Source organism: Coenobita brevimanus, chromosome 87 (assembly GCF_032717465.1).
Source record: "Coenobita brevimanus isolate Jiangsu-jjx chromosome 87, ASM3271746v2, whole genome shotgun sequence".
Taxonomy (NCBI): Eukaryota; Metazoa; Arthropoda; class Malacostraca; order Decapoda; family Coenobitidae; genus Coenobita; species Coenobita brevimanus.
This window is the reverse complement of record NC_137040.1, coordinates 26,941,649-26,966,812: the sequence shown is the minus strand read 5'-3', so window position 1 is coordinate 26,966,812 and position 25,164 is coordinate 26,941,649. Positions and strand designations below refer to the sequence as shown.

At 41.3% G+C, this 25,164-nt stretch overlaps 1 protein-coding gene across 2 annotated transcripts; it reads left to right on the top strand.

The window, feature by feature from the left end:
- The first annotated feature begins 12,958 nt into the window (after positions 1-12,958).
- Positions 12,959-24,199, top strand: LOC145410987 (C-signal-like). 2 transcript variants are annotated; one of them, XM_080281046.1, is made up of 6 exons: positions 12,986-13,068; positions 14,362-14,423; positions 15,373-15,555; positions 19,686-19,857; positions 22,153-22,278; positions 24,033-24,199. In XM_080281046.1, exons 1-6 carry the CDS (start codon positions 12,996-12,998, stop codon positions 24,197-24,199), a joined length of 783 nt encoding a protein of 260 aa, XP_080137172.1. In that variant the 5' UTR covers positions 12,986-12,995. The 2 variants fall into 2 exon arrangements, with proteins under 2 accessions (XP_080137171.1, XP_080137172.1); XM_080281045.1 differs by lacking the exon at positions 14,362-14,423 and having other exon boundaries at positions 12,959-13,068; positions 15,377-15,555.
- The last annotated feature ends 965 nt before the right edge of the window (positions 24,200-25,164 follow it).

Sequence of the window (25,164 nt, the reverse complement as noted above, 5' to 3'; positions counted from 1 at the left end):
CAGGCATACGTTTCTAGTCACACGAGGCAAAAAATTTCTCATTCACTAGAGTTGAAAACATATAAAACAGTTGCCGTGGAATTTGGTAGACTGTGATACAGCACTAACTTTCAAGAAGGGTTTAGATGACTAGGCCTGTCTAGTTTCTAATCTCCAGGTTAATACATTCATGAACTAACGGCACACAAATTTTGTTCCTCTCATTCACATCACGGGAGAAACAGCGGCTGCGCAGCACCAGTATGCCCCCACCCTGTTACTTTTGCATATTAAGATAGAGTAGAATATGCAAAACTTTCAATTCATAGGTTGAAATGAAATCTTAGAATTTTTGCATACTAAATGGTGGTGTTTGTTATTCTTTCCTACCGGCATCGGCTGGAGGGGCTGGTGGGGGAGGGGAAGCTATCTTGTTATGCCATCTTTATAACCAGTCACTTACATGAAGGCCTCGAAAGGACCGACGCGTGTGTTCTTGCTTGCCTTGCGTTATATTTCTCAGTACATGTATTTCCATCCCTGTCATTACCAGTCTGTTATTTATTCCCTCTCAGTCCCTTTCACTAACCTCTCTCTCTCTCTCTCTCTCCCACCCCTTCGCTCCACATATTTTATTACTCTCTTCCTGCGTCCTGGAGAAAACGGAGCGTCCCAGCCACAGTTTTTCCGGGGTGAGTGAAAAAAAAGGAAAAGTGGGAAAATACACGCCGTCTCATCCGGGTTTCAATTCGGCTAAAACACGTGTAATTTGTGGACGAAAGGTCGAGTTTGACGTAAGCAGAGCGGGAGAGAGGGAGGAAGGGACTGGGGAGGGAGGTTAGAGATAATAGGAGGAGGGAGGGAGGGAGAGGTAAGAAGGGAAGAGGAAAGAGGGACAGAACGTAGGGGAGAAAGAAAGGAGCTAACGGAGTAGAGACCAGGAAGAGAAGGCTAAGGTAAGAGAGAGAGAGAGAGAGAGAGAGAGAGAGAGAGAGAGAGAGAGAGAGAGGAAATAAGGATGATGATGTGAGTGACCGTGGGGAGTTAGAAAAATGAGTGACGAGAGTATGTGAGGATAGAGAAGTGACAAGAAGAAATGAGCATACTGATGAAAATGAATGAGGAGAGAGAGATATAAAAGGAATGAGGAGAGTATGTAAGGATAGTGAGCAGATAAAATGAGGAAAATAAAGGAGTGATTGAGGAGGGTAATTTAGACAGCTTCGCATCATCACCCAACCACATCACCAGCCAATAGAAACGTTGGTCTTAACCTTCATTACTAGGTTGTTTGTAAGGTCACCTTCCTGACCTCCACTTCCCACCTTTTCCTTCCTCCCTCCCCCCCCTCTCTTTGCTTTTTTGTCTGTCATTTATCTATCTACCTATCTGTCTGTCTACCTGCGTTCCTCTTTCCCTTCATCTCTTTTCCCGTCCATCTCTCTCTCTCTCTCTCTCTCTCTCTCTCTCTCTCTCTCTCTCTCTCTCTCTCTCTCTCTCTCTCTCTCCATCCTGTTTGCACACTACCCCTTCAAACATAGACAAACACAATCTAACACACAGAACACCTGCCTCAATGGAGTTATTGTTGTTGTTCAGTCAGTGTGTCCTGGCAAGGATAGCCTCATTACAGAAGTGCTTGTTTTCCTTTACTTGGAGACCTTACTGCTTTTGGATGAGCAATCGTGGTTTCTGTAGTAGTGGTAGAGGTAATGGTAGAAGCAGTAGTAGTAGTAATAGTGGTAATGGGGGGCCGTGGCAGCAACAGCAGCAGCAACAACAACAACAGCTTCGGAGGTAGTAGCAGCAGCAGCAGCAGCAGCAGCAGCAGCAGCAGCAGCAGTAGTAGTAGTAGTAGTAGTAGTAGTAGTAGTAGCAGTAGTAGTAGTAGTACTGTAGTAGTAGTAGTAGTAGTAGTAGTAGTAGTAGTAGTAGTAGTAGCAGCAGCAGCAGCAGCAGCAGCAGCAGTAGTGGTGGTGGTGCTGCTGGTGGTAACAGTATCATTAGTAGCGACAACACCTGAAAATGGAAGGTGGTAGTGGAGAGTACGCTGTTGCCTAGAAGCCATGGGATCGATACCAGATTTGGTATCATTTTGTTTCTTAAAATATAGTTTGAACAGCCCTAAATGATCTTACGCCAGACCCACCGCCATTGCATACAAACACAGCCGCTTTCGTCATCACTTTAGTCCCGAATGAGTCAGCTGTAGCATTCACTGAGGACCGTTGCTGTTGTTGTTGATTTTTTATTTTTGCATCTGCATTCATGCAATACTATGGTGTGTGTGTGTGTGTGTGTGTGTGTGTGTGTGTGTGTGTGTGTGTGTGTGTGTGTGTGTGTGTGTGTGTTAACAAAATAAATCAGTGTTGATCTAATTTCACCCAAACTTGGTGAAGGGGTTGAAGGTCAGCTAAAGGACTGACATAGTGTTTTAGAGAATGTCCAACGTCCATGCCACATTACAGGTTCAGCTTGAATAGCTTTGATCAGATTTAGAAGAAACTTGGTGTGTGGACTGAGGGGAATGGAAAGATGAATGGATTCGATTTTGTGAGCAATCATTCGAAGGTCGCCATAGAACTAGGACAAAATTAGTGCTTGACCCTATAACCAGCAGTTTTTATTTAGCCTGAACCAAAACTGTTGGAAGGATTGAAGGTCAGGCAAGAATGAAGTAACTCGCCGTTGAGAACAATCGATCGAAGGGCAAAGTGACAAGTCAAACTAAAATTCACCCCTTAACCCTCCCCAGGCAGACCTACAGTTTCGCTTACAACTTAGGTACTCCTCTGTCAGACCCAGCTTTTAAAAAATGCTGTAGTGTTACACATGATTTATATAATGAATTCCTGAGTATCCTACAATGTATTAGGTCTTATCAGTTACAAAACTATGTGAATAAGTTTTAATTAATTGAACTCCACATATTTAAAAAATTATGAAAAAATGCCAAACTATAAGTTTTTTTTTTTTTTTTTTTTTTCAGTCACCATACACGAAAACAACACTACGAGCCTACCACTTGTGTCACAATTTGAGGGATGGAGGACCTTCATCATGGGCATAGTGGATCCCACACAACATAAAATCAACTTGCAAACTCATAGTGAAAAATTCTTCCCCCTCCTCAGGTACACCTGGGTCTCACAGACCTGACATGCAATGCTGAGTAATATATTGTAAAAACATAGAGAGACACGGAAGTAACTCCCCTACACCCTGCATGGGCACAATACGTTAGGAAGCTATACTGAGAAGGACAGGGATCCCAGGCATCTAGAAGTTACTGAATTATACCATCGAAAAAACTGCCCGGGTCTGTCAGACCCAGGTGTACATAAAGGGGGTTTAACCAGTTTTAGGAGCAGATGTTGCAGTGTAAGAGCTCGATGTTGTTGTAGGATGATCTGGAAGCGAACCCAGTGAAATGTAGGGGGATGCTGCCCTTGTATTACAGTCCACCTTCCCCCATTTGGGGGATAGGGAGGGAGATGAGGGATGATTGTATGACCAGTCAACAGGGTTGTCAGGTTAAATCGGTGTCACCACGTGAAGGCGCCCCTCTCCACCACCACCACCACCACCACCACCAAGGACTGCTGGTAGGTAGGCTAACAGCGCCTCGCGGTGACGTGGGATGCTGGGTGATGTGTAAGGGAACTACGAGGTCGCAGGAAATGGAATATATGGTTTGTTCCATGACGCGGTAATAAAAGCAGCAGCGGTTGTAGTGGCAGCAGTAGTATATGTGTGATTGTTTTAACCTGAAATCGCTAACCCTTTGTAATTGTATTGATGGATAAGTGTTGTCAGACTGGAGGGAAATTATCCTACCGCATAATTAAGGATCACCGATGATCACATAACAAGTTAACCCATTGAGCCCTGGGCTGTCTTTTTCAATTTATTCAAGTAATTTCCCGACGATTATATTCGGTTTCGGCCAGACTTTTCGAACTGGACCGGTTAGATTATGATATACGATTAACATACCCCATCAGTACAACAGGCCTTCCCTATATCGAATAAAATGGTATGATTGTAGAAAGAATAAATCAAGGGGGGTTGTTATGACGTTTTAAGTCTTGGTATCGCCTGTTAACTGTCGTGCTGATACCCGTCTTCTTCAGCACCGAAAATCAACATGAAGTTGAATTCCAGTCAAGATCAATCTAGTCAATGTTGCGCCTTAGGTATTTTGACAAATGCTGACGATATTCACTTTCCATATTATAAACATACACATGTCGGCTTTCAAGATGAAATATAGGTTCCTTTGGAAGTAAACAGTTCGGTGGCCACTAGCCTAATGTAAATCGTATGGAAGGAAGGCAGAGTTAGGAACGTGATGATGATAGCAAGGAGGGAGGGAGGGATTTTTCAGGAAGATGAGGTGAATTACCATCTTGAAAAGAGAAAATTTCAGAAAAACTGGAGAATATGAATTGAATTGGTAAGGTCTCTCTGCTGCTTCAAGTAAGGGGTAGCCTACATTTAACCTGAATATCCTACTATTGTATTATGTACTATTTGTCTATCTATAGCCAGACGCCATCCTGTAAGGGGTGGTCGTTTAACTTTGAGTTAGTTGTTTTACGGGGAGGGGCACTAACCGGGACCACCGAGATACTAAGGCCTCTAACTTCCCTCGTGACGTCATCATGACTGAAGTCCCCCGCTCGGCGCAGCCAGCCCAACCCTCACTGATGGCATGAGCATTGCTATTATGTAACAAAATGTTAATGCTAAACTGAAGCCTTCTATAAGTCATACAGAATGGTGCCTTTTACGTCTGATTTGTGATTAGAATCTACTTTCCTGAAGTCATAGCTTATGTTTATGTTTACTCACTCTTTACAGAAAACTCCATTTAAATATTAGGGTAACTCGTGTACTTGGATACTCCTCCAATTTAAAGAGTTGTATACTATTTCACGTGAAAAATAATTGATATATAATTAACTGACGTTAAGTATTGTTCAACTCTGTTACTCAAGAGAATCAAAATAACAACACAAAGAAACTAAGAAATGTCTAAATTACACTTACACCTGAGTACATTTCGCAGACCAGTCGAGATGACGACTCTACGCTGCGCTCTTAGACAGTAGACTGTATGATATGGCTGTGGTGGTGGTGCGGATGGCTCAAACTTAAATCCTGCATTCTTCCAGTGGTCGTCCAGACGGTTCTTGAACAAACTGACTGACCCAGCTTCGGCAACTTCTGATGGGAGTCCATTCCACATACTGACTGTCCGACAGTAGAAGCTATTGCGTTGTACACCGAATACCTCATCAGCAGGACGACGCTGGAGTAACTGTCTGTTGTGCTGATGGCTTGGTCTGTCCAGGGGCTTGAAGGATGCTGGGAGTATTTCTCTTTCATAAATGCTGAAGTGCTTCCAGAGCTCTATCATGTCCCCTCTATGCCTTCTATATATCAGTGTTGGTAAATTTAGGTACCAACTGAGTCTCTCTGGATAATCAAGATGTCCAAGTCCATTCACCAACTTAGTAGCCCTTATTTGTACATGTTCTATCTTGTTTTCTAGGCTCTTGCTGATGGGTGACTAAACGGCATGTGCATATTCCAAGTGGCTTCGAACAAATTAAGGCTGTGTATAGGGGTCTGAACATGCTAGGACTTAGGTGGGAGAAGACCCGTCGTATAAGACCCATCATTGAGTTGGCCAGCTTACTCTTTCCTAGAATGTGCTCTTCAAATTTCAAGGTTGTGTCCACAAGTACACCAAGGCCTTTTTCTGATTCCACAAGCTCCAGCTCATATCCACAGATTGGGTAATGGTGGGCATATATAATATTCTCAAAAGCTCCCAGGGAAAGTACTTTACATTTGGATGGGTTAAAATTAAGCAGCCACTTCCCTGACCAACTATGCATTTTGACTAAGTCACATTGCAGCTCATAAGAGTCCTGACGGCTTGTGATTTGCCGGAGAATTTTAGTATCATCCGCAAACAAGTACGAGTTAGATTCAATTGTCTCAGGGAGGTCATTGATATATATAATAAAGAGGGTGGATCCCAGGACACTCCCCTGGGGAATACCACTCAGTACAGGAGCTCTGGATGACCTTACACCATTGACAATGACTGATTGGTGCCTTGCGATTAGAAAATTATTGATCCAGGTGAGAATCCTCCCTCTAATGCCGTAACTCACAAGCTTAGACAGCAGACGACGGTGGGGTACAGAGTCAAAGGCTTTGGCATAGTCCAAGTATATCACATCGATAACTCCATCCCTGGCAACAACTTCAGAGCAGTGATCGAGGTAGTGTAGCAATTGGAGCACAGTGAAGCGACCATGTATAAAGCCATATTGTTTGTGGGAGAGGGCATTATTATCAGATAGGTAATCAATAATGCCTTGCAAATAATGGATTCAAGAATCTTGCATAGAATTGCTGTAAGACTTATAGGGCGATAGTTAGCAGCCAACTTCTTAGACCCTTTCTTGTAGATAGGGGCAACCAGGGCCTCCTTCCAGTCCAGCGGCAGCTCTCCAGATTCAATACTCTTGCGCTACAGGACAGTAAAGGTCTCAGCTAAATGGGTAGACAGCTCTTTAATGATTCCGGGATGAATCTCGTCTGGGCCACAGCTTTTACTAATATTAACCGACTCCAACTTCTTAAGGACACTTGATCTAGATACATGGGGTGTGACAATGGAGTTATATACCTGTGCAGGAAGTTGTGGGGTGGGTCCAATAGGTTCTCTGGTGTATACTGAAGCAAACTGCTTCTGTAGTATCTCCACCTTCTCCTTCTCGTTATGGCATATGGTTCCGGGATCATCTGGATCTGCCAGCATGGGTGCCACTCCAGATTTTGTTTTTAGTTTAGTCTTGGTAAACTTCCAAAATGCCTTAGGTTGAGCCTTGGCTTGCTCTGCAGTCTCCCTCATATATCCTTTTAACCTTGCGGCACATTTGCTGACATTTGTTTCTCAGTTTTACATACTCAAGTCTGTAGGTTTCTGTATCCCTATGATACCGGTTAGTGTTCCACTTACGATAGGCTTTATTCTTTTTCTTAATTTTCTTAGCTCTTCAGATATTGGGAACTCATATTTCCAGTGAGGTTTATTTCCAATTATAGCTGTAGGTATAAATTTTTCTCTCAGTTCTAATGGCTTTTCCTTAACCAATTTCCAGGTTTCTTCTGTATTCAGATTAAAGATGGTCTCTTCAAAATTGGGTAACCAGTCAGACTCCGCAATGGCTGCTCTCATGGCATTATAATCATCTTTATTATATAAGAGCATTTTTTTCATCTGAGGTATAGATTCTGTGTAACAGTGGAATTTGAAAGTCAGCAGTGCATGGTCACTTGATCCGAGAGGCGCAAGATATTGAATGTCAGATACCATGTCCACTTCACTGGTTAGAATTAAATTCAAAAGTGAGGGAGTATCGGTTCCCCTGACTCTGGTAGGTTGGTCAACATGTTGGTACAGAAAACAATCTTGGATGGCCTGTATAAACTTTGATTCAATTGAGTTTTCGAATTCAGATGAGGTCTGCAGATGCCAGTTAATATGAGGGGCGTTAAAGTCACCCATCAAGCATACATGAGAATGAGGGCCGTTACAAACTGTATAATTATACAAGATTATTAACAGCATCATTGTTGGACTCTGAAGCATTAGGACTCCTATATACACACCCAAGTAGCAGCCTGTCTCCTCACCTCAATTGCATCTCAAGAAGGGTAACTTCACTAAATGTCGACAGGATGCTAATCTGGGAGACTGCCTTGTCAAGGGTTTCATGAACGTATATTATTATGCCTCTATCATTACTAGGCTCCAAACTGCAGTCATAAGGTGTAAAATTATCTAAAGTCATGTCTCTCATTAAAATGTTTGGGTTTCACCTCTGTTATAGCTATGATGTGGGGTTTGATTTCGGGGATTCTAGCCTTGAGCTCAGATAATTTGTCTGATGTGAGGGTATCCGCGTTTGTGTAGGCCACTGTTAAGGAGGATAATCCTGACTTACAATATATGGCGTTATTTGTGGATTTTGAGCTAGAATACACAGATATATCTCTATTAGTTACACTTGCTATTTTGTTCTTATTACTACTCAGTTTGTCTGGTAGACCTCCTCGTTTATACTTAATATTAATTCCAAAATCACGTCTTGAGTCAGTGGGCTCATTACCTCGATTCTCTCAATATTGTCAGGCTTGCATGTTACATTAAATGCTATTCTAGCAGTGACAAAGGTCCTGAATAGGCAGTGAACATGAAAACAGTACTTTATAAAACTTTTGAATTTAGAATTATATGCTTGCTTATACATTCTTATATCCCCCCTTGTTATGGTAACCTTGCAGGTCCTACATTTAGCCCGTTCCGAGATTGCATGCTCGATACCAAAGTTCTTCAAAGACACATTAACCTCCTTATGAGACACTGTGTTGTTACCCTCGACTTCCTCAGTTAATGATGAGCCTCCTGGGTCACCTTCTGCAGCCTCATGTTCCAGGGGGGGGGGGGCTCACCAGCCACCTGATGCGAGCATCCACGGGAAGTTGGGTAATAGGTTTTTTGCCTCCTCCAAAAGAGACTTTTCTTCTGTCCTCTGATCATGGGTCATATCATGAGCTATACTGATGAAGGATTTACAGGCTGCAACATCTTCAGGGCCTCTATTCTCCTCTTGGTATTTTCTCCATGCACCTAGTCTTAAAAATAACTGCCTCTTTTTCTCATCAGATGCCAACTTAATAATAACAGGTCTAGTTTTACCCACATCTGTACTCCTCTAACCAATCCTATGACAGTCCAATACATTCCCCTCAGATATAGCAACACCACAGATTTTTGCAATGTCCAGAAAGGCCTTGGTATCATCAATTTTTCCTGCATCTGAATTCCCCGTTTTCTCCTCTAGATTGTAGATGATCAGGTTGTTCTTCCTTTCCTCTTCTCGTTTCAGATCAACTTGTTGCCTTATCACCTTGCGTGTGTCCTGAGGGTTGATACGAGCTTGAACCATAGCTTCGTTTACCTTTGTCTGTAGCGCTACATTTAAGTCATTGCTGTTACCAATAGCTTCCCTAACAACTGCACTGAAGGTCTTCTTAATTTCTTGTGATTTCTTGAAGTAATCCTATATCCCTTGCTGGATTGTTGCATCAATGTGATCTCTTTACTTTTTCACTCTTCTCATTCAACACTGCCTCTAGGCCTACTGTTCCCAGCCGAACTTCCATATCCTTATTGGCTAAAATTTCATGAGCTATAGTTTCCTTCACCTCTCTAATTTCCTCCTCCAAAGCACTCTGCTTAGCATTCATCTCCAGCTGCCCTGCAGCTACTTTTCATGTATTAATCAAGGTGAAATATTCTGAAGCGCTTTTTTCAAACGTATCATCCTATAAATTCCGACTTTTTAAAGAATACTCTCCTAAAGCTAAAATTTCCATGTAGTTGCTGCAACGTTTAATGTATCGGTTCAAAAGAAATGGGTTTGAGTACAATATAGAGCAAATTATTCACTGCATCCTTCCTCAAGGAGTTTGAATTTGAAGAGCTAGCACCAAGCCAAAACAATGACTAAATGGCACTAAGGTATAAGGGAGTTAAGTGGGCAATTAAATTAAATGTACTATGTGCAAGAGTGAAAGGAATTTGACAATGTTCAAAAGAGTGCTCCAAATAATGTTCCCTCTCGCCTGCAATCGACCCTATAGCTTATCCACCTTATATGGCTATATTTATGAAAGTTCATTGTTTCTGTCTGTACAGGACTAATATCCATATCTTAATAACTAAAAGGAGTCATAGTGCCGTATTTACCTTGCTATGGTGGCTGGGTGAAAAGTTGTCTCTTAATGGAGCGTAGCCATTTGCTTGCGAGATCACTATCTTTGGGAAAGCCAAATACATGTACTTTAGGCCCTTGTTTGTAATTTCCCTTGTATTTGGGCACAACACAAGAACATGTCATATTGTATATGGTCTCACTGAACAGATATCTGCACTGTTGAGGGAATTTCAGGTGTAAGATGTCCTTGACCCGGCAGCGGAATTATCTTGCCCTTACCTCACAGTACACTGGTGCTTGCGCCCCACAATACTCAGTCGTAGTGACGTCACGGCCCATATATCTCGGTGGTCCCGCATTTACCCTCTGCCACCCCACTGGCTGACACGTAGGGAACACGTATGAGTTGGTTATATGGTTACCATCCACAGTTGTAAATGGTCTCCTGGCTTACAGGAAACCATTAGATTTGTCACTCAATGTAAATCCACCTGAAAAGGAAAGAAGAGTAATAAAAAGTGACAGGAAAGATGGGAGAAACATGAAGAGAGGAAGGTAGACGCAGAAAAAGAATGATAAAGGTGACGGAGGAAGTAGGCAGCACTACATCAAATGAGTGGATGACGGTCGCCACCACCTACCACCGTATATAGGCTGCCAGTTTTTACTAAAATGTAGTGATATCCCATCCATTATTTTTATTCATTAAGTGTTCTTACTATTCGGGATAAACTCAGGGTGCATTTGGGTGACTTAAGGCTCCTCGCCAGAACCGGTCAGGAGAAGGTGCGCTTGAGTCACCTGTGTTGATTTAAAGGCCGTGGGTAAGGCTCTTTAAACGTGTTTGTGTTGATATAAGTAGTTACCGTAACTTGCGGAGGGTTCATTTAACGGGTAAAGCTGTGTTCTTGTGACATATGATTTCATGTTATGAACTGTTAAGGAGCTTTTACTCTGTAAGCAGGATATGATAATTTGAGTTTGTTAGGTAATACCTTGTTGTTACACAAGCAGCTCATATTATCGTTTGATTTTCAGGCAGCCAGAGTATCCTACAGCATGTGAAGCTTTACCTACACTGTTTTTTTTCTTAACTTTACTGTATCCCTTCCAGAATTATAAATTGCTGAAGCTGAAATAAAAAGAATGAAATTAGAGGAGTTTCCACTTATATACAACGATTTCATTTCGTATGTAAAAAATAACCCAGTTATCAAAGTATTACGTTTATAAGTTCAGAATGTGTAATTTTGACATAATTGATTACAGAATTTAACCAGTTTTATTCACAAATCAAGTCAACTGGACATAACCAACCTTCAGAGAAACATTTGAAGCCCAGCTTAACCTACTAGGTATCTTTATAGACTGGATATCATATATTAGTTATACTGTGAATAAACTTAATACTTTTCATGAATTTTTCAACATTTGTGGGAGGACATTCTAGGTTTTGTCCAAGTTGCTAAGACATTTACTGCTTCATATCTGGGTAAATGTATGCTTTACTTTAAGAAGCAGGAAGACCTTACTAATTCAGTTCATATTCTTCCAGTTTGTTTTCTGTATTTTTCTATTTTCAGAGTAGTAAATGGCATTCTCCAGCTGAAAATTTTCCCTCTTATTAACATCACGTTCCTTAAGCTGTACTTATGATTGTCTTGTTTCCAGTGTAATGGAAGAAACTTACTCTAATGTACTCAAAGATGGATTTTGTTTCCCATTTCCCAACTGGAGATTAGGTTTGGTTAGATTAAATTATTAGGTACAGCTAAGCTAGGTTAGGTTAGGTCACTTCCTCCATTAGGGTGGCAAAATAACGAGTTGTCTCACCACAAAAGCCACCACGTGCACTGCCGTAGCACCTGTCTGGGAGGTGCTGTTTACTACACAATCACCATGCAGGAAATGAGACCAAGTGAGGGGGTCTCTTGCAGACGTTTGGTTAACTATCCAGCCAGACACAGTGGTGCCACTGGGTAATTTCCAGCCCGTCTGGGCGGAAGTTTTTGCGCAACCATAATTTCAACCCGGACGCATTTTGTCCAGATATTATGGAAAAATGTACGAATAATGGTTTCACACAGTTACATCACAACGTCAAGTTATTGGATGGTCCAGGCAATGGTCGTTCAGATAATAGGGGGATTACTTTGCAAATAAAATAATACATACAGTACATGGTTGGACCAAGGAGGTTAATTTTTCAAGTTATGTTTCACCTTTCATAGAAATACACAACCCCACCAAACTTGAAGGTATGCATTCCCTACTGAATGTTGAGGAGTCATTTCCTTAAGGTATTATTTTGTAAGGTGGGTACAGTCAGTCCTCATTGCAAGTAGGGGTGTTTTTTAAATTTCACAGCTTTTTACATACAAGGTGAAGGTAAAGGTGGGGACAGATGCCATGAGGCATTCGGCCATAGTGCTCATATCTGTAGCATATACCTTTGAGCCTGTAGCAGGTTATTCATCCAGTATTATGTGATACAAGGCCACTGCATTGTCTAGGGGCACCATAGTTACCTCCCCTGGGTTTTATCCTAGGTACCGTATGGTACTTACTTTTCCAACAAACCCACAAAGGGTGGATGGACATCTGAGTCAAGTGATACCAGCTGCCTACACTAGGATTCAAACCCCAGCACAAACTGGCCAGCAGCTTCACAGTCAGCTATGCTAACTGCTCATCCAGTGCTGTTGCTATTAAAAATTGTACAAAATTGACTAATGAGCTGTATAGGTAACAGTGAAACTTTAATAGGCAATATTTCTTAATTCACTGGGGACATACCGGTAATACCATAACATAAAAGAACTTTAAAAAAGGCAACTTAAAACAAAGACATACTCTTGTTTATGCTTCACTTCATCTGGGCCTATGACACATTTCAGTAGGACTCTTTAGATGTACTATATATGAAAGAGCACAGGCAAAAATAATGAACCCGAAAAGCATCTGGAAAATAATTTTGAATAGAAAACAGTTTATTGAAAACAAGAGCTAGTTAACAATGAAAAGTATCAGGAGGGATAAAGTAAATTGAAAAGCTTTAGCTGCAGTACCCTATTAATTGATGATGAACCCAGTAACTTTTTTGCCATGTAATACTATTTGTTCAAGTAATTTCACAGGTTTTAATTTTTACCTTAATTTCAGAGTGTGGAAGATAACAGTACAGTAGTAACAAGAGCCAGAAACTACAGTATGCCCACTGCACTGATACAAGGAGCTAGCCGAGGGATTGGTCTCCAGTTCTGTCAGGTGCTGGTCAACCGAGGTATGTATGTGGGTTTATAGGTTTTGATGATTTTAGTGCCTGGTGGTCTAGTGGTTTTAAGTGCTAGCTGGGGTAATGGTCCAGTACTCTCTGCAGTAAACCTCCCTTTGTTGTATCTAAGGCATTCCATAACCATACTCTCTGCAGTAAACCTCCCTTTGTTGTATCTAAGGCATTCCATCATTGTATCTGTATCATTGTATCCACGCATTTATCTGTCAGTCTTTCTGTCTAGTCATCCTTGTGTATCGGCTGGTCTGTCTCATTCTGTCTGCCTGTCTGTACCAACCTACCTGTCTTTCAGTCTGTCTATCATTCTGTCTCTGTTTATAAGTCATTTTATCTGTCAATATATGTGTCTGTCTGTATGTCTGTATGTGTATTTGTTGCCCATTGTTTCATCTTCTGAAGGGTGGTCTTAACACAAGCATCTGTAACCATATAACCAAATAATGGGGTGCCATGGAGCCTACTATGGTGCCCTTGTTAAGTAGGTGGAAGAGATGTAAATGTGGTATCCATCAAGGAACCAAACCCCTACACTTTGCCCTGCACCTCGTTGTGGCGAGTGAACATCAGTTCACTGCATGGGACAGCTATGCAGGGGTAGTTACTTGCCTGTTGTTGATGGATCTTCTTAACCAGACAGACCTGGATTACTCAGCAACAGCAACAGGCATTGTTGTCCCTACTCAGTAATGGTATCTATCCACTCAGTGTCACCCTTGTTGCATTCCAGCTTTCGAAGAATCAAAGCCTGACTTCTGAGCAACCATTTTTTAAAGGGTGATGTATGCATGTCATTTTAAATGTATTATATGATTATATGTACAGTACATTATTATTGAACCTTGATATGAAAATATACTCTCTGTAGGTGTATTTGTAAGTTACTAAGATTATGAGTGCCATCTTATTAGGGTAGGCATTAATATTCTGAGTGTATTGACAATGGATAGTTTAGTATTTCAGGTGTACCACTATATTACCTCGTTGTACAGCACATCTTCCTGATTGGCCATCAGCAACAGCATTCCCCAGAGTGCTAGGGCCTATTATTCATGCTATATAAAGAATAAAAAATTGGTATTTGTTACTGGGTGAAGCTGCAGATTCCTTTGACATCTAATGAATGAATATTGTTTATCCCATTCTTATCCATTGTCTCAGTTATAGGTATTTGTATGGCTGCTTCCAAACAATTACAGTCAGCTGAGGAAACCCCTGTGTCTGAAAGATACTGTAAACATGTTTAGCTCATCTCTAGTTATGCAGTGTGTATAACGGTTTCAGGCACAACTGTCATTGCTTGCTGCAGAAACCCAGGAAGTGCCGAGTCACTGCAGGTCTTGAAAGTAAGTTTTACCAGATTAGCTCAGAGCAGCTGACCTGATCTGTGTGGCATTATAGCATGGCACTTTATTTTGAGTGATATCTTCCTCATTTGTTATACAGTAGGAAGTAAAGTAAGAAAATGATGATAAATTTACACAATTTGTGAATAAGAATTTTATATCCTAGTTCCATCGTTTTATGTAGGTTACCAACACTGTTTAATTTTTATGTTCTTCAGAGCTCTTTAGTACACTAATATTCTGCTTTTCAGTCTCTCTCTCTCTCTCTCTCTCTCTCTCTAGCTCTCTCATTAATAAATAAATAATAAATAAATATATACACCAGTATATATATATATATATATATATATATATATATGTATATATACCGGTATAGTATATATGTATGTACAGTAAGACCTTACTATAATATACTAATTGGGACCCCAGCCATTCCGAAAAACATGAAATTCCGATAAAAGCAACTTCTGGACTTCCCCCTGCTGACCAGGACTTTTTCCAATATATCAGACATTAGTCCAGATCGCATGAACGGTTTTAAACTGTTTTGACTACCATTGCGGTACTGTAGTTTGTTATAACTTCACTACATTAATCAAATTGTATAATGTATATAATAATACTGTACTGTACACTGATAAACATGCCTTATTTACCTTATTGTGGTGAACATACCTGAAGTGGTCAGGTAGTCTGGACTGCTTCTGGCTTTATCGGACTTTTTCCGATATAAAGGAATTTAGTCCAGTTGCTCCTTGAGTCTGATAAAAGCAAATTCTGGTCTTGGGGGGTACACCAGGAATCCTAATGCAACAGTTATCAGGTTAAATGCTAGATTTTGTATTCAGTTAAAGGGAGATCTCTTGCAGTGAAGAGGTTAAGGACAGTATTGAAGTATAAGGTAGTGATTATGTAAAGTTTTCTCATGATGATTTGTCCATACACCCAGGAAGAACATCCCAGCTTGGTAAGCATTGTACCGCTGGATGTGACCAGTGAGACAGCCATTGAAGCAGGGGCCCAGCATGTGCAGCAGGCCCACACCGCACAGCTGGACCTCGTTATCAACTGCAGCGGTATTCTTAGTCCAACTGGCCGGGGTGAGACCAGCCTGAAGGAGGTGTCCTTTAAGGTGAGGACACAGTGGAAGTGAGTGATACTTTGGAAGAACTCCAGTTAAACACTCTTTACTCCCACCAGGCTGATTCTTTGTAAGGTAGTTTACCTCCCATGAGTCATTGTCTTATATCATCACCATCATCATCATCGTCATCATCATCAGGACCTCCTTTCCCACCCTAGGGCGGGGTGAGGAGTAGCAACGTCCAGACAGCCTAAGTTTGCCCACTTCAGTGGGCTGTGCTTTCATTCACTCATCATTCAGGCCCCCGGAATCCTGGCTCTAACTGATACACCAAAAACTTTCACCACATTCTGTAGCTTCACATAAACGTATCCGATAGAGTCAATCCAGACAGTGTCAAGTTAAAAAGGTGGGCCAAATCTCTGATCATGAAATTCTCACAACATTCATCCAGCCAGCTTGATCTCTTGTCAGTTCCCTAGCCTCACCGACTACCATACCACACTTCCTTACACACTCATCCACCGTTGTTTTATAACCAGTGTAAATTGTACGTTATATGAGGCTTACAGCATTGCCCATGCACACCTTCATTGTGCCACATGTGAGGTCTGCAGCTTGGCAAGGTTCAATCTGAAGATGTCATATTTAATAATTTGTGAGACACCAGGCTTATGAGAGTATTGCATGTGTATATACAGTACATTCTTTTTCTGCTGGGAAAAGTATTAATAAACCATTACCTTGCCATTATTGGCCAACATACATTGCCCATTGTCATGTACCACATTAGCACTGCCCTGCCCTGCCCTAGCACCTGTTATTATTATTTTTTCACATTGTGGCTTATGTGATAGAGGCCCAAATTTGGCATGTGTAATTGTTGTTGGAGCATCTTGACTCAGTAGACCTTCAGGCATTGAGGAAAAAAAAAAGTTTTGAAGGCAATAATGCTAATACACCACATCAATACACAGCATGAAGACTGACCCTTGATCTCCCTGATGCATGCAGGGAGATCAGGGGTGAGTTGTTGTGCTGTGTGTTTATATGTGTGTATGTGTGTGTGTGTGTGTGTGTGTGTGTGTGTGTGTGTGTGTGTGTGTGTGTGTGTTTTTGTTTGTTTTATGCAAGGAAGAAGGAACCAAAGGTCAGTATACAGTTTTAGATGTCTGGTGGTCTGGTGAGTTACAAAATTCTCACTAGGCATGGCCCATATAATAATGTAGCATAATGCCAAGGGGTTGCTGAGATTTATAGCTCTCCTGTTAAGGTGCAAATGCCTGGTCAAGCCTCCTGTAAACATCAGGATCCTGGTCCCCATGCACTCCTGATGGGGCACTGTATATTGGATTAGATGAAGAATGGATAGATGATGAATAAATTGTTTGTGAAATATTCTCAGTTATTGTATGTGTTGCCTGTGTGTGTGAGAGTGTTTTCAAAGCACCAGGTTTTCCAGAAACCGCACTTTTGCATTGATGTTTGCTTGTAAAGAACAGTCATGTTTGTTTAATTTTGTGGCCACTGTAAGACGAGTGCCTGATTGGTGACAAGTGCCCATTGATCCTATGGTTATCACTTATAATTGATACCAGAAATGGTGAGTGATAACAAAATTACACTATAACAAAATCACAGAACCTATGGAATTTCTCCTAATTGGTACCAGGCATCCCTTTTACGACAACTTAGACCCACTAAATGCATTATCCTCCTCCTCATCGTCGTCGTAATCATCTAGACCTCCTTTCCCACCTTAGGGCAGGGTGAGTAGTAGCTATGTCCAGACAGTCCAAATTACCCCAGTCCAATGGGCCACGCTTCCATTTGCTCACCATTAAAGCCTGTGGAACCCTAGCTGTATCTGATATGCCAAGAACATTTACCGGTATCACGTTCTGTAGCTTCAGAGTCAGTCCAGATGCTGTCACGTTAAAAAGGGGTGCCAAATTCATGGTCATGAGCTTCTCCTCTCAATATTCATCCATACAGCTTGATCTCTTGTCAGTCCCCTAGCCTTACCGACTTCCAAACCTCTCTTTCTCACACACTCATCCACCATATCCCTCCACCTTTTCCTTGGCATACCTCGTCTGCTCCCACCTTCAAATTTGGCTAAATATACCTTTTTCACCACTCTGTTGTTATCCATTCTCTCCACATGACCATACCATCTCATTACACTCTCTTTGATTCTGGTGGCCACAGACTTCCTCACTCCATGTCTTCCATGAATCAGATTTTGCATATCCTATCCACTCTTTGTACTCCACATACCTTCCTCAGCAGTGCCATCTCCACCGCTCTCACTCTTGACTTTTCATTTTCATGCCACACGATAGTCTCACACCCATATGTTAAAGTTGGCACTATCACTCCTTCATGTAAGTCTCGTGCAACTGCAACACTCAAGCCTCTGTTTCTTATGAAGGCCTTCATTGCACCAGCTACTTTCCATCCTTGTATCTCTCTACTTTTCACTTCTTTTGCACATTTTCCTCTCTCTTCTATCACTGTACCCAGGTATTTGAACTCTCTCACCAATTCCAGTCTCGCTCCATTCACTGTAACATCGCACTGGGAATCACCCTCTCTCTCAGTAACCATCACTTTACTATTTTCTTCATTTACTCTCAAGGCACGATGCTCACAGACATCAGCAAAACTCTGCACTAGTCTACCAAGTTCTTGTCCAGTATTTGGAAGTAGTACTGCATCATCAGCATACGACAAATTTGAGATATTCCATCCATCACCGTTCATTACCAACGCCATCCCCCTCTCCATTACTTGTGTTTTTACTTTTCTCATCACCCCATCCATATACATACTGAACAACCATGGGGACGTCACACAACCTTGTTGCATATCCACACTGATCGTGAACCATTCACTTAGATGCCCATTAACCCTTACAAATGCATCACTACCATCATTAACTCTTGATGGCACCTAGCAGCTTATCGCCTACACGGTACATGCGCAGAACCTTCCATAACCCTTCTCTGCCTACTTTGGCGTATGCTTTTTCCAGATCCATGAATGCCTTAAATACATTATAGTCCTTCTCACAAGCTTTCTCCACTGTCTGTCCCACTGCAAATATTTGATCCACACATCCTCTGCCACTCCTAGAGCCACTCTGTTTATCGCTCACTAGGGCTTCTGATATTTCTCTTACTTTCTCCATAATAATTCTTCCATATACCTTCTCTACCACACACAGTAAACTTATGCCATGATTTTTCTTGCATTCACTTTGCTCACCTTTACTTTTATATAGGGCTACAAACACAGCCTTTTTCCACACTGCTGGCACAGTTTCACTCATCCATGCCTTCTTACACGATCTCCAACAAGCACTTCATTCTGCTCTCTCCACTACACTTATTCATCTCAGCATACACCTCATCGGGCCTGGCTGCTTTCCCATTTTTCAGCTGCGTCACAGCACTCTTCACCTGTGTGATGCCACTAAGAATATGGGCCTAAGGCATGTTAACCCAGGAGTTTGTTTTCAGATGTCTCATCTGGTGTGTCATATTTTATCACTCTTAAAGAGTGCTGATGATTTTTTTAGTGGGTGTACTGCAACCTTTAGGTGTCACACTGAGTGACAAGCCAAATGGTTTCCTGTAATCCAAGAAACCATTTTATGTGCTGACTGATAACCACATAACCAAATGAATGCCTTATGATTCTGTGAGGTAAAGTGCTCCAACTGATAGTACTGTACCTGTAAAAGTTTCCATTTGAGTAGTGGCTGGGGTTTCTTGCCCACATAATACAACTCAAGGCAGAGCAAGGCAGGTCAGCCTTGCCTTAAATGTCAGGACTGAATACCCATGTCCCAGTTCCCTGTGCTCTTGATGGGGCAAAAAATAATTAGATGATAGATAGATACTAGTAGATTCCTGTATACAGATAAACTTTTCATTTTATTTGTTGGGTGCTGCAATTTTATTGTGGAATGATCAGTTTGTGTATGAAGTGTGTTTGAATTTACATTACAGAAACAGGGCAGAAAGGAAAACAAAACAGGCGGTTTACTGGATTATTGTAGCATAGCGTCAATTTCCTACACCTTGAAAATGGTAATCTTGAAATGACTGTTACCATTTCCCACTATACTGTTACCGGTACATGATTATAAGCTACTACCATTTCACACACAGAACCTGGAGGAGACCTTTGCAGTCAATACATTTGGTCCATTGTTGATGGGCCGCTACTTCAGTCCACTCCTTCAGAGTGGGACAGGGAGAGTCGGCCAGCAGCACCCGGACCCCAGGCATGCTCACACAGGGGTCCTCGTTAATATGTCAGCCAGAGTGGGCTCAATTTCTGGTGAGTGACACCCAGCGATGGATGGTATGTTGTTTAAAAAAGTATGAGAAATACTGTATCTGGAGTAGGCTATACCTGTAAAGTCAGAGAAAAAAGTTAATGTACTGTTCCAATGCATCTACTTAACACTTACGGCATGTGTCACTCTTCTCCCTGACGCATGTAACAAAAAACATCATCTATAGGCAGAGAAACATATCAGACCGCTCTGATTTGAGAAATATTTACCAACACAGAAAAATGACAAGCAGAAGAGGTGAAAAATTAGGTGAAATTAGTTCTCAACCATGCAGTATAATAGTTTGATGGCTTACAACAGAATGATTAGATATTTTTTCTGTTATGTGCGGTAGATGTACAGCTTTCCATACACTGTATTTGGAAATTATGATAATCCTCTGGAAAATAATACAGTCAGTTGCATTTTTGATTAGATTTTGATTGAGTATTTGTATTAATATTGTGTTTTACACCCATCATCAGGAGATACTGGAGTGAGGTTAGTCACTGACCTGATAAATACGATTTTATATGAGTGTGTTGTTCCAGATGATTGGCTGAAGAGTGTAATTGTAAATGTTTACAAGGGGAAGAGTGATGCCCTGGAAACAGGAAATTATATTGTATACAGCTTTTAGATCAGATAATAATGATAATGGAGAGGGTTCTGGAAAGTATGGTTAGAGAAAGAGTGAATATTGATGAGATGCAGTTTGGTTTATGCCAGGCAGGGGGATCGCTGATGCCATATTCATTGTTCGACAGCTTCAGGAAAATTATATACAGGAAAGAAAAGAGAACTGTACTGTACTTTGTTTTTGTTGATTTGGAGAAGGCCTTTGACAGAGTCCCGAGAGAGGTGGTGAAGTGGGCAATGAGAAAGCTTGGGATGGAGGAGTGGCTCGTTAGGGTGGTTATGGCCTTGTATGTGGATGCTCGCACCCAGCTAAGAGTGAATGGAAATTTGAGTGATGAGTTTTCCGTGAATGTTGGTGTACATTGTCCCTTGTTGTTTATCATGGTACTTGAAGCCCTGTCACGTGACTTCAGAAATGGACTCCCATGGGAGATGTTGTATGCTGATGATTTGGTGGTGATTGCAGTGAATGAAAGGGAGGCAGAGGAAAGATTTAGGAAGTGGAGAGATGGTATGGGGCACAAGGGCTTAAGAGTAAATGCAGATAGTACAAAAGTGATGATATCTATGGTTGGTAGCAGTACTGTCAAAGATGAGGGAGAGTGGCTATGTGCAATTTGCCACAAGGGCATTGGATGTAATTTTATCTTGTGCAGTGTTTGTGAGAAGTGGGTGCATAAGAGATGCAGTAGTATTAGAGATAGACTGCGAGATAATGCTGATTTTATATGTGCAGCGTGTCAGGGAGAGCAGGTGGAGATTGTCAGGTGTGAAAGGATTGAACTTGCTTGTGAGTTTCTTGAGTGTGTGGAAGAGTTTTGTTATTTGGGAGACATGTCATGAACTGGAGGTGGGGCTGGAGCTAGCTCTGTGGTTAGGATGAGAAGTGGTTGGAAGAAGTTCAGGGAGCTTTTGCCTCTCCCGACATTGAGAGGGCACTCCCTACATGCCAAAGGATCTTTGTGTGCAGCGTGTGTTAGGAGTGCAATACTGTTTGGTAGTGAGACCTGGGCAGTAAAGGAAGATGCAGGCTTAGACGTACAGAAATGACAGTGATAAGGTGGATATGCAGTGCGTCCCTGTGTGCAAGGACTGAGGGGGCTGGATCAACGATAGAAGAGTTGAGAGGTAGGGTGGGACTGGAGTGTATTGGTGTTATGATGAGGAGAGGTAGATTGAGTGGATGGGGCATGTCTTCAGCAATGTCATTTTTTTTCTCTTTTTTTACAAATTTTGAATAACCCTAGTCTATCTTTGTATAGTACAGTATAGCATTTTTAGTTTTTATACATCACTGCAGGTGCTGTCTTTTTTTCCCTTTGACAGGTCTACATTCAGGACTGTCACAGGTCTATTACACTAACTTGGCCCAGATTTTTGTTCTTTCATAGCATATTTCACTTAGATCACTTGCAGAAAAGCACACTGCTTTGGCTGTACATTCTTTCCATAGCACTTCTTCATGCCTAGCATCACATTCTAGTATTAATCTGTTTGTACAGCTTAACACTGAAGATGGAGAGATGGCAATTTCAGTCCACATTAGAGTAAAAGTAGCACTGTGTAGTAAATTTTATCATTTATTATAAATGGGATTGGAGCTCAGGTAGCATGATTGCAATGGAATGTAATAATTATCCATATCATTCTGTTGACAGACAATGGTCTTGGTGGGTGGTACAGCTACCGAATGTCCAAGGCAGCGCTGAACATGGCCACGAAAAACTTAAGCATTGAGTTGGGACGTGGACGGAAGAAAGTGATCTGCGTGGCCCTCCACCCAGGTAACACTTCAATGATCTTGTTTTGAAGAGCTCATTAAGCAATAACCCCAAGGTTTATAAGAAACTAGATATATGTACTTCTTTTCATCCCTGTTGATATAAACTGTGAGCTGGAACAAGTTCAGTTTTGTAAGGAAAAGTTTTTGTACCCAGATTGGAGGTGAATGCTTCACCCTTTACTTTCCTGCCTGTGACTGCATGTTGTTGGCTACTCCATCCTGCAGAAGATATGTTTAACTGTTCTTTCATGAAGGCAAGCTTTCATTAGGTCTCTTAAGAGTCACATCCCTCTGTCTTTCATTGGCTGAGCATGGATTATGGACAGCAATGTCATGCATGATAAATATATTATCGTATTATGGCATTGTAAGTACTCTTTTCTTGAATATGAGAAATTCAGAAAATGTTTTGTGAATAGTGTGATAGATGAATTAATGTCATAATGAGATTAGCAAAGTTTAGAAACGTCAGATGTAGCTTGTATTTTTACAGATGTCTGTGCCTTTCTTTCATATATTAGTTGAGATGCATATAAGGTTTATGGGCCAGGATAGACATAAAGGTCTTTAAGATATGGCTACTCTGAAGGAGATATTGTTTAAGGATATGGCATCAGGCTGTAGGCAGTGATCATAGCAGCTTTGAATGGGGATAGTGATGTTGAGTGAGATATAAATAGCCTATTTATTACGCCATATTTACTATTTTGTGAGAGGATAATTAATTCATATTGTTGCACCATCATCATCATCATCCTGATCTCACATTCCATTCAAGGATGAGGTGAAATGGGGTCCAGAGATCAAGAAAAAAAGGGTAGAGGGAAAACAGTCAAGTTTGCCAAATTAAATGGGCCACACACTCATTAACTAATTATGGTATTGAAGTCCCCCAAATCCTGACTCCAGCTCACATTTATGAACCCTTATCCTACCTGAAAACCATTGCAACATCTTGTACATCATACAGAGCAACACATTGTGTATCATCACTGGCTGCACCACTACCATTGTACTTGCACTTTGAATGAAAAGTCTGTTAGAGAATAACTTGATATGAGTGGTAATCAGCTCTGTTTGGCAAGTCTGGGCTAACACACAACACCTGTGTCATTATATGACGGAGGCACACAACACAACTTGCCATATGTAATACAGTCACCACACAGACATTACCAAACTTTCCAGCAAAGTTCCACCTCCAGGAACTCCAACATAAATAGTGAAGAAATACCTACATACAGTACTCATATCATGTGCAGGTCACTATTGTTTAGCATCTTGATCAGAACACTGTTCTACAAGCCCCCTCCCTCCTGACATCCACTGATCAGTGATATCCTTAAATAGAGCTGATTGAGTGCACATAGCAGGATTTAGATCAGGATATCACCCAGTCATCCTTAGTTACCAGCATAGATTTGGGTTGGGTGGAATTACAGATGACACATTCCCCAGTTGCAGATTTGGCCCACACAGCATGATCCACATCATGGAGGACAGCACTACAGAGGGAGGGGGAGGTCAAGGATGAGATGGAGGGATGGAGCAGAGAGGTATATGAGAGAGGAGGGTGTGAGCTGGAAGCGGTGCAATGATATTGCGAGGGACAGGGTGACATGGAGGGTATTTGTTTGTGGCCACACCTTATGGGATTAAGGCATCTGGCAATAGATAGTTATATATTCTGTATATATATATATATATGTATATGTACGGTAAATTAATATGTGATGTCGGATTTCTTTATTGCAGGCACGGTGGACACGGACCTCTCCCGTCCCTACCACAAAAATGTGCCCAAGGGGAAACTCTTCACGAAGGAGCAGTCTGTGAGTTACCTCCTCAGTGTTATTGACAACCTTAGTATGGATGACACAGGGAAATATCTTGCATTTGATGGCAGTAGTATACCATTTTGAGATTGTCGGTAAAATAGGGTTTTGGTGGTGGTGGTAGTCTCGATAACATGGTCACAGGTACTTGTAGGGAGATAATGAGGTTGGTTGTAGATTGTCGGAGCACTGCCGGAATAAAATCGTGAGACATAGTATGGCTCAAACTTGTTGCTGCTTATTACACGGTGTGTCGTTGGCTAGAGTGAATAGGTAGGTCCCTCTGTCTCTCTCTCTCTTTCTTACTTTCCTCCTTTGTGTATCAGCGAGGTGAGTTAGAGCACTCTTGGGTTACGGAGTTTATTGTACAGTTAAATCGAAAAGTGAGTTACAGCCTGACGTAGCATAATGGCAAAGCCTTCTAGCAGACCCTCATGTTATCGGCCTTCTCTCCAACCCCTCCTGATCTGAAGGGAATCTCTCCAACTTTATATACAGCTTGGAGAGGATATGTGCGTGTGTGATGTAGTGTCTAGTAGATTTTCATTCACGTGGACTAAGCGACTAGGGCTGATTACTTCTTGTGTTTGAATACGTCATGAAATTCTTGGTTATTCTTGTTTGAGATACACCACATGTTAAGAATTTTTGATGGTCTGGGACAACGAGATTGTGGATATACATTATGTGGATTGACATTCCTAGTGAGAAGCTGTGTATGTCTCTAGCAGACACTACATCCTGTACATTGTTTTATGAGATGTATACTAATGCCTATATAATGTCTGCATATCACTCGGTCATGCAGAGCTGTCATACCAACGACAGTAAATACTGTACTGTATTGTCATAGCATATAATGCATACTATATACACATTACAATCAACTTGTAAGCTAATTAAGTAATATACATAATATTATAAAAGTGACATAATTGTGACAATGTAGTAATTATAATTGTAGTCATTGTAGTAATATAATTGTAATATAATATTACAGGACAGTAGTGATGTTATTGTAGTACAGTATGTAGGTTGTAGTAGTAGTACTG